The sequence below is a fragment of the Dipteris shenzhenensis genome, chromosome 5, assembly GCF_047967505.1.
Source record: "Dipteris shenzhenensis isolate YYH24624 ecotype China chromosome 5, Dip_SZ_1.0, whole genome shotgun sequence".
Taxonomy (NCBI): Eukaryota; Viridiplantae; Streptophyta; class Polypodiopsida; order Gleicheniales; family Dipteridaceae; genus Dipteris; species Dipteris shenzhenensis.
The window spans coordinates 35,181,122-35,191,275 of record NC_141600.1 but is presented as its reverse complement, the minus strand read 5'-3'; the positions used below and the strand labels follow the sequence as shown (position 1 = coordinate 35,191,275).

The 10,154-nt window shown below is 43.8% G+C and overlaps 1 protein-coding gene across 1 annotated transcript; it reads left to right on the top strand.

Moving 5' to 3' along the window:
* The first annotated feature begins 8,330 nt into the window (after positions 1 to 8,330).
* Positions 8,331 to 9,854, top strand: LOC147901944 (xyloglucan galactosyltransferase MUR3-like). Its single transcript, XM_087374907.1, has 2 exons — positions 8,331 to 8,612; positions 8,729 to 9,854. The coding sequence occupies exons 1-2, from the start codon at positions 8,453 to 8,455 to the stop codon at positions 9,676 to 9,678; spliced, it is 1,110 nt and encodes a 369-aa protein (XP_087231033.1). The 5' UTR covers positions 8,331 to 8,452; the 3' UTR covers positions 9,679 to 9,854.
* Positions 9,855 to 10,154: the final 300 nt, after the last annotated feature.

Sequence of the window (10,154 nt, the reverse complement as noted above, 5' to 3'; positions counted from 1 at the left end):
AAATGAGGGTGATCATTTGTAAAGAATGCAAAGGTTATGGTCATCATGAAACTAAGTGTTGTGCATATTTGATACGAGTTTACTGACTTCGGAACATCATCAAAAAGGTCCTTAAGGACATTGCTCAAAAGAAGGATGCCAAATCGCACACCCCTTGAAGAAATAGCATGGCGACTACAAGAATTGGAAGAAGTTGAAGGTGATGTGCAAGCTCTCCAGCTGTTGATATTTGTCATGGCATTCTTGTTTGCCTTGATGAACAACCTCATGCAACGCCATGTCCCTAACCCTCGCCTATAAAGATGGATGCAATATCATGCCTCGACCAATAAGGGTTGTCCTTCTAAGATTGTTTATGAGCTATTATATGCTAAAGATTCTTCCCGTATAGCGTTTCACAATACACCAATCACACCCTACCCTGCCTATGTGTGCTTTGTGGATGTATCTTCACTTGATTTTCAATTCAAGCTACCTCTTTCCATTGTTTGCTAATAGATAAGCGTCATTTCGCGCCTCTCTTTTCCATTTTCCAAGCATGGCTGATATTCTTATGTTCTACGGTTGGGTTGAAGAAAATCCAAATGATTATCTTGTGGCCTTCCAGCGCCGTTGTGTTTCTCTCAACTTTCTTACTGAAGATAGACGGTTGTTGGTTCTTTCCACATTCCTAGAGGGTTTGGCTCAAGTGTGGCACAAGAAGCAGGCCGAGGACATTCGCCAAAGTTGGCTGAGGTTGACAGCAGCTATGATCAAGTATTTCAGCAAAGAAGAGGAGTCGGAGAATGTGTACCTATAGGTGGCAAACTTGAAGCAGTCAGAAGGTGAGACGGTGCATCAATATGTGGATCGAGTAGCTGTGCTCCTAGACCGTTTAATTGCCACGCAGGAGAACAATGCCGAATTTTGAGTTGGAATGACTCAGCATGTGCTGGGCTATCTTGTAGCAAGAGCAAGTGATGAATTCTGCCTCAAGCTTAAATGGGAGAATCCAGAGACCATGGTGCGAGCACAAGAGATTGCTCAAAAGTTTGATAAAGTTCAATCTGACCCCACTTCAAAGAAGATGGTTGTCCCTCCGCAACCCCTTCAATTCTTGCAACAATAACCTGGGGTCCAACTCAGGGGCATACCCCCACCCCCCATCAGGGATGTATCTACCGCCTCCACCTAAAAGGTATCATTTCCCCAGCCCCCATCAGGGATGTATCTCCCTTAGATGCTTACTCTCAACAAGGTTTATATCCTCACCCTCCACTTGGAAGATTTCCCCAGCCTTGCCCACGAGCCCCCCTCCTTCCTACTCCCCCGACCCCTCCTGCTAAAGAGCTCAGAGTCAATGACCTAGCCAAAGCCATGGTTGATCTTCGGCTTGAGATGGTGGGCATAAAAAATCAAGCCAATCACCCTCCAAGAGAACGTGCCAATGTTGTGTGCTATGAGTGCCACCAGAAGGGTCATTATCGCATTGAATGTCACAATATTCCAAGGGTGAATCTTCTAAGTGAATTAGGCACCAAGGATTCTGACGTAGAGGTCCTTGACCTTGGGAAGAGAAGTCGTACCACCTCGGACCCCGCTCCAAACCGTGGACAGGGTCGGCCCAGGAAGAAGGTGTCCTTCTCAGAGCCCTCAGATACTGAGATGGCAGATCCACCAACAGAGAAGACTAAAAGATCTCGCAGGAGTAAGTGGTCGCCCTCGGATTTTCCTATTGGCTCAGGCCAAGAAGACTATTTAGTTGTTCAAGACTTTGCTCATCGGTCTTTGAGCATCACACTTTCTTAACTAATAGCGTTAAGCCCTAAGGTGAGACGTGAGTTGCAGTAAGGGATCTCAACAAGGAGGAGCAAGAAAAAGGGAAAGGTACGAGAGATTTCTTCTATCTCTGAAGAAGTTGATCGGCATCCACATACAGTAGATGTCATCATAGATAATTGCCGTATCAAAAATGTGTGTGTTGATGGGGGAGCTGCATGTAATATCATGGTGCCCCGTATCATGAAGAAGTTGAATTTTCCTTCACTCAAATCAAGGTAGCAAATGGTCGACGACTCTCCACCCTGGAAGTCATTGAGGATTTGCCCATCACTGTTAATGGGTTGACCACCACCATCAATTTCTATGTAGTGGACATTGAAGATACATGTAGGAGTTACCTAGCCATACTCGAGAGACCGTGGTTGAGAGAGTGATGCAATCAACTATTGGAAGACAGGACACATGTCTTTGGGTGCTTCAAAGCAGAAGATCCCATTGCAACTAGGTGCCACTGTATTAGAAGAAGAAGAGGAGCAAGATAGTGATACTCTCTCATCCTCAGTTTCTAAATCAATGGAAGATTCAGACGGGGGGGAGGAGTTCTCAGAGGAATAAGTTTACATGATGGGAGTGTCTCCGACCTCACCACCCACGGAAAAGGTAACAGCTAGTCCTCAACAGCTTGAATCTATGCTTTTCCTAGACCTCACTCCAAGTGAGAAAGACGAGTTCCTAGAAATGTTCAAAGTTTTCCTGACCTCTTTGCAACAACTAGCTACCACCACCTTCACCATGTGACTGCCATAGAACACAAGATAGAGCTGAAGCCTAATGCTAAGCCAGTGGCTCAGAAGTATCGGGAATCAGGGCCCCTACAGATCAACGCTTTGCGCTTAGAGTTGTGGAAGCTTGTAGAAGCAAGGTTTATTGTTTGGGTCCACAATACCGAATGGGTTTCACCAGTGGTAGTCACGCCAAAGAAAAACAACAAGTGGTGGGTTTGCATGGATTATAAGAAACTCAATGCCGCTACCAAGAGGGACCATCATCTTTTGCCCTTTCAAGACCTCATTCTTGAGAAGGTAAGTGGTCATGAGATGTATACTTTCTATGATGGTTACTTCGGGTTTTATCAAATTAGAATTGCCGAGGATGTGCTTAAAACCACATTTGCCACACCTTGGGGGATGTTTGCATTCAAAGTAATGCCATTTGGCCTCACCAATGCTCCTGCTACCTTTCAAAGATTTATGCAAATGGTGTTTGCTCCTTATTTGGGGTTTCTTGGAGGTGTTTTTAGATGATTTTTGTATATGCTCGGCATGGAAGGAGCATGTCATGAAGGTTAGGTTGGCCTTCCAAAGGATCAATGATGCGAATGGTAGCCTCAACCGTGATAAATGCACCATTGGAGCCACTCAAGGGAGGTTACTGGGACATATTGTCTCATTCAAGGGCATTAAGCCTAGCCCCGAGAAGGTAGAAGCTGTCCTCAAGCTCTCCCCACCAACAACCAAATGTCAGGCCTCTAGTAGCATTGGATTCCACTGTAATTAGCATGACAATTGGTTGCAATGGTTAGATGCTGGGTGGATGGATTATAGATGAGTACTTGTGACCTTTCAAAGAGAGAGGAAGAAAGAGAAAAATATAAGGTTTAAGTTAGTAGGAAGAAGGTGTTAGTAGGGATTGATGTAAGATCCTAGTGGTGATAGGGTTAGCTGAGTTAGTAAAATGTATCTTGTTCTCCTCCATAAGTCCCATATTTGATTTGAGTGGAACTTTTATTGGATTCTCATCAGACTGTCTTTGACTTGCCATGTTTGTAAGTCTAAAGTTTTTCATGATATTTTTCCTTGCTTCTCTACTTGAAGTTCTTTCAAAATCCATTTTATGGATTATACTTTGTTGAGGCTTTGCTTGGAATGATTTGAGCCCAATAAGGTTGTGGCACCATTAAGAGCTTTATTTTGTCTGAGTTATCAAATCTAAAGGAGTCTAATAATACACCATACAAACTCCTAACATGAGGACTATGGTTGAAGAGGTTTGTAGCATGTGGGATCTAGGAAAGGATTCTAAGATAGAAGCAATAAGAAAAAGAGGAAGTCAAAATAAAGAAAAGAGGATGATTTGGAGTTAGATAGTTAATGGTCGTCTTAGTAAGGGAATGTGGGAAAAAACTTTGAGGGTCACAAGAAACTCATCCAAACCCATGCTGGTGTCATCACCTTCACCTTGTAGTTAAATCTGTCTTCTAGAGCTATTGATGTAGAACCTCTTGTTGTTCTGGGTATTCAAACACTCTGTTGACTTAGCCATAAGTTAAGGCCCTGTTCGATTTTGGCTACTGATTCTGAGTGGTGTATTGACTTTTTGTAACAATTGTAGCCTTTTCTTAATCAAGGAACCATGGGATTAATGCAGATGTGAGTTTGTGGTTGCTTTAACATCACTTAGTTAAGGCATGGACCCTAGTGGGTGCTTTTACAAGAGTCAATGTGCTAAGTGTACTGTGTTGAGGACCTGAAGAGGACTGATCGCCTATTTTCACCTAGTCATATTTTCACTTTGGACTTGCCTTAAAGTGAGTAGAGAGGTAGGACTCCCACATGTTATAACTTTATTGCTCTTTATGAAAACACCTAGGTCTAGCACTTGGAATTGAGTTCATATTCACCTAAATGGCCTTAGTACCTGTGAGTGTGGTGGCACATTGACCAATTGTGACCCAGACCTAGCAAGAGCATCATTTTGTAGACCACCAGAGGAATATGAATTGTATATATTACATGTACGTCTAAACTCATGTTAAGTATATCTAACCTAGGTAGGTGTCCTTTACTCCGTAGATCCGAACAAAGAATCATGATAAGTGTGCACACATGTAGGTATTGCTAGCTATTGCACTAGTGTGTATGAAATACCAACATTTTCATACAAAGCACGATGTCGCGAATGATCATAGTATAGATAGATGCTTACTCGAGAGAGAGTAGGATGTGGGAAAGGACAACTTGCCATCCCATGCCTATTTCCATAGGCAATTACCACATCTATAACCATTCAATTATGTTAGGAGGGGGCAAGATAATTGGATGGTTTCTCTGTCTCGAGGTCTAGCACACTTACATTGTTTTTTAATGACATAATAGTGAAATTGTCTTGAATTGTTGAAAACATATTCATGATGTGAGATGGTTTATTTCTTTTACATGGACATCAATCATGGCGGATAGAGAAGATAGGGTAGGACAACATCAATCGCAGAACGAGGCTCACGAACGAGGGCAAAATGTTGCGAAACCATAGGATTTTGTTACAATGCTAGGTAAAAGTGGATGTGCAACTTTTGCAACCACGTCTTCATAGGATCTGCCCTTGAGCATAAGAAAACGTTTGATTGGTGATGAAGGAAAACAAATAAAGAGATGTGAGGGACCAAGTGTTGAATCTGTTAGTGCCATCCTATAAGGCATTAATCATGTAGAAAGTAGAGTACCCTGTGCACAAGCTGAAGATGTAATAGTGAACATTTAATATGTGCAACTATTCTCATGTAATATGACATTGAGTGGACCATGGGAATTGTAAATCAATCAATTTCTAGTTTCATACGTATTCTTTTTTATGATATGTAAGGTGAGTCCAGATATTTAAGATCAAGTTTATAACGTAATCAAATGCTTTTAAATCTTTCGAATAGTTGTCATATGGTTGAAAAGTAGTTGGTGTGAGTGAAATATTTGTCATGTAGATGTAAGCATTGCTAGTTACTGCACTAGTGTGTGTGAAATACCGATGTTTGCGTATAGAGCATGATGTTGCGAATGATCATAGTGCAGACAGATGCTTACTTGAGAGAGAGTGGAATAGAAAAAAGCAATTTAAAGATTTGTGATCTCCACCATCTCATATGAAACACCACATATTGTCACCTTCATTCAAACACTTATGTTGCCACATTCGGGTGTGCTATGTATTCTTAGTCCATGGGGCACGGCATTATTCTCGTGTATCCCTAAAACTCCAAGATTGGGGCCCCATTTTTTACACTAGTACACATGTATGACAATGGAGAGAGATATAAGTATATAGCTCAAAGGTGGAGGAATAACCCAAGTTGGCCACATGGTGTAAATTTTCTATGAATTTGTTCATAGCATGCAGCTTCTTAAATATCCAAAGCCTCCACAAATTCCAACAAATTTAGATCCCACACAAATTCCAACCAATTTTCTCAAAGAATTGTCCTTTCGGAGGATCATTTCCTTATACATAAAGGCCTATGGTCAATGAAGAGTTAATCTCCACCATTCCGTTTTGCAAAATTACGATGCAGAATAAAGATCGGTCACATGCTATCATGTACTTATTCCTCATTTTGCATTTGACCAATGCTCTATGGATGAACCATTGGCCTACGAGTCTAAACTTCTCCCAAACCTGAAGGAGAAGGGAATTAGTGTTGAGAGCCGATTGCTGTGAGGAAACCACCAAAACTAGCGACTGGCTAGCAGGCTTGGAGCCGGTTTCCCTAGTTTTCGACAAGAAGCTGCAACCATCGCACCAATTATAGCCATTGATGGCTAAGGGGAGGGACGTGGCATGTGATTTTTGTGATGCGGCATGGTGTTATTGGTGTGCAAGTAGCGATTGCACGTGGTTCAACGTCCGCATTAGTGAAGGCTAAACGAGTGGTTAACACAAGGCATCTGCTATGAAGATCTGCAATATGTGGCATGGTGGAGAAGAGGTGGTTTGCATGCACCATTGATGATTTCAAGATTGCATGGCCGAATTGGATGTAGTTTGGCAAGGTCACTGCATCAAACCATGTGTCGTGACAACCAAAGCCTTGCCATTTGTGCATCGTTGGATGCATGTTGTGGATTTTGTAGATTCGTGTAAGGTAGCCAGTTATGTTGTGGTCTATACACTACCATTATGAAGGTTTGCACATTGGATGGTCCTTATTTTTCCTCCGTTGACCCCAGCCGTTAGCAGTGGGGGAATAGGCCTTGGTCGGTCACCAAGTAGTGGGGATTCGGTAATGATCCCTCAACGCCCAACTGGCTTGAGGAGGAATGGGCCTTTGATAGGTGGTGCTGCTGCTCTTGACCAAAGCAAAAAACCGGAAGGACATCTCTATGAATGGTTTCTTAAAGGGCGCCCTTCTGCAAGTCGGGAGTCCTGGACTAGCTATGTGCTAAAGTAGGAAGCTGCTGATCACGGATTCCTAGAAATTTCTTAGAGGAATGTCTTCATTCGAGTGTGGATCTCAAAAATTTGACAATTGCCAAACCTGGCCAACCGTGACCCTCCAACGTGTTAGGCGTGACGGAATTCACGGAGACCGTCGCAGAACTTGTCGTTTAGAATCGTTCGTGTCAACAGGACGCGAAAGTTGATGTAACGCCGATGCGTGACGCATCGAACGAAGATTAACGTTGCTGATGTGGAAATATTTGCCAGAATCTGGAGTGTTACGACGTCGACAATTTATGTAGAAAGAAATCGGCGACAATCAAATGATCTGTTGACGTTGGAAAGAAATTCACAACCGTAGAAAAAGGTTAATATGAGGTGTCCGCGTGCAGCTGGCTCGGATGGATGTAAGCGATTGAAAATTTGAGACACGGTGATGCACAGTAGAGTAGTTGGATGGATGTTGGGAATCGCTATCACGACGAAGAAAATGGCGATCGGGAAGCGGTAAAGCGAGCCCGGCGGTAACACGCTTCTGCACGAAGAAATCTTTTTTCACGTCTGTGGGTTGGTTCATTTCAAAAGTTCCGTTGCTACCCATTTTGTAGATATAGCAATCTTTGATCAATATATTCAAAGCATTCGAAACTGCCGGAACGGAGGTTGTAGACGCGGTATTGGGTGCGGCATTTTCGTTCATTTCCGTCGGTTCTTCCCACGCGGTTCCTTCCTCGTTTTGCGGCCTGCTCTTCTACGTCGCTGTTAACGTATTTCTAACGCACCTTCCGAGCTACGCCACCGATTCCCACTTCCAAACCTTTCTGTGATCTTCTGTAGTTGCTCGATTTCTGAAACCCATAAATCAATCCGTGATTCGTTCACCTCCCGAGTCCCTGCACTTACTCTCAGCAATCACTAGCTACTAAAAGCTATAGCCTACAGGAGCCCTTCCAGCAATCATAGTGTTGATACTTGCACGGCTAGTTCCTTCTCCTCACTCCAACTGATCAATCAGGCTTCAGTTCCCTGCTCATTCTGCAGCTAGCTAGACTAGGGGCACATAGTGTCGTGAAACGCGCTTTATTCCGTTTCTTTTGACCACCTCAACGCGAAATGCTTTCTTGATTGCCCGCATGCTAGCAATCAAATTCTTTTCAAAAGATGGAGAAGCCTGCTTGTCAACCCACTTCCCCCCGTCGCTACAAGCACCGCTACCTGTGGATACTGGCTGCTATCGGTTTGTGGCCGATTCTCTGTCTATTCCGTCCCTCCTCGACCGAGCCGCCTCAATTGTTCAAGTCTTGGCAGTCTTCAGTAAATCTAGTGACCCAAGTTTCACATTCTACGGCGGCTAATTCGCGGAGCAGCGCAGACCCGACACGACCAAAGTTAGCCAACGATTCCCTATCATCCAATTTCCGATACAGACTTCGTCAAGGACAACAATTCGTGGAATACAAGAGCGACCCCTGTGCTGGCGAGTATGTCTACATTCATCGGCTTCCGTCCATGTTTAATGACGACTTTTTCACAGATTGCCATCATCACAGCCCTTCGGCCGATGTATGCAAGGTTCTGGCGAATGCCGGTCTTGGGCCGAAATTGGAAGATGAACAAGGCGTTGTTAATTCAAGTAACTGTTGGTATGCTACGGATCAGTTTGCCCTAGAGGTCATCTTTCATAACAGAATGAGGCAATACAAGTGCTTGACTAGTGATTCTGCTAAGGCAACGCTTATATACGTGCCCTTCTATGCAGGCTTGGACATTTCCCGAAACCTTTGGGGTGCAAACGTTTCTGCCAGGGATTCTCTTCCAAAGGCTCTCGCTGGTTGGCTCGAAAGCCAGACTGAATGGAGCATTATGGGAGGAAGAGACCACTTTCTGGTATGTGGCCGAATGACTTGGGACTTCAGACGCTCGACGGATAGAGAAAGCGATTGGGGCAATAGCCTCTTCATGCTCCCCAGCGTAAGAAACATGTCATCGCTTTTAATTGAGAAAAGCCCTTGGGATTCTAATGACTTTGGCATTCCTTACCCTACTTATTTTCATCCATCCAACGATTCGGATGTTTTCGAATGGCAAAACCGCATGAGAAATCGTGAGAGGCCTACGTTATTCTCATTTGCTGGAGCTCCTCGTCCAGAACTCCAACACTCCATCAGAGGGGAAATCATAGAGCAGTGCAAGAACTCCAAGCTCTGTAAGCTTTTGGAGTGTGATAGAGGCACAAGCAAATGCAACTCGCCTAGCAGTGTGATGAACTTGTTTCAGGAATCAGTGTTTTGCTTACAACCTCCAGGAGATTCGTTTACCCGACGATCGTTGTTCGATTCTATGGTTGCTGGGTGCATTCCCGTTCTCTTCCATCCTGATTCTGCATACACGCAGTACATCTGGCATTTGCCACATAACCATGGGACATATTCAGTGTTTATCCCCGAGGATGATGTCAAGCGAAGAAATGTCGAGATTGAAAATATTTTAGGAAGGATCACAGCTGCAGAAGTGCATGAGATGAGGGAGCAGGTGGTAAATTTGATACCAAGTTTGATTTACGCCGATCCGCGTCACCGATTGACGAATGTGAAGGATGCCTTCGACGTGGCAATCCAAGCTCTCATTGAAAGGGTCACGGACATGAGGACAAGGACGATCAAGGAAAGGGACGACGGCCAGGTGGAAAGTACACTAGGAAACATTTGAGCTCAAGTCAAGAAATCGTTCAGGGCGCTCCACTAGCATTAGTCTGCTGGTTGTCGTTGAGCTCGAGCCTCGCACCTGCTCAAATTCTGATTCTTTAGTCGGTTGGCGAAATATGCAGACTATTGATCGGACCATTTACAGTCTCATTGCTCAAGTGAATATATGTTGATTACTGAACCGGGTTGCATATTTGGGTTGCTTATGAAACCGAGTTGCATGTAAATTGCTCTTGGAGACATTAAATTGCTCTTGCAATGTCTCAAACCATGAGTTAATTCCATGTGTTTGGAGCTTCATTTTCAAGGACCGTGTTCTTGTGAGGAGATAGCTAGAGGTCTCTTAGCAAATGCACTAGAGAGGGAGTTTGAGATTATCTTTATCACCATAATTCAAAACTCATAGCATACATATTAGGAATGCCAAAACTCAATAGCAACATTGTGCACATAGGAATGCCAAAACCCAATAGCAAGATT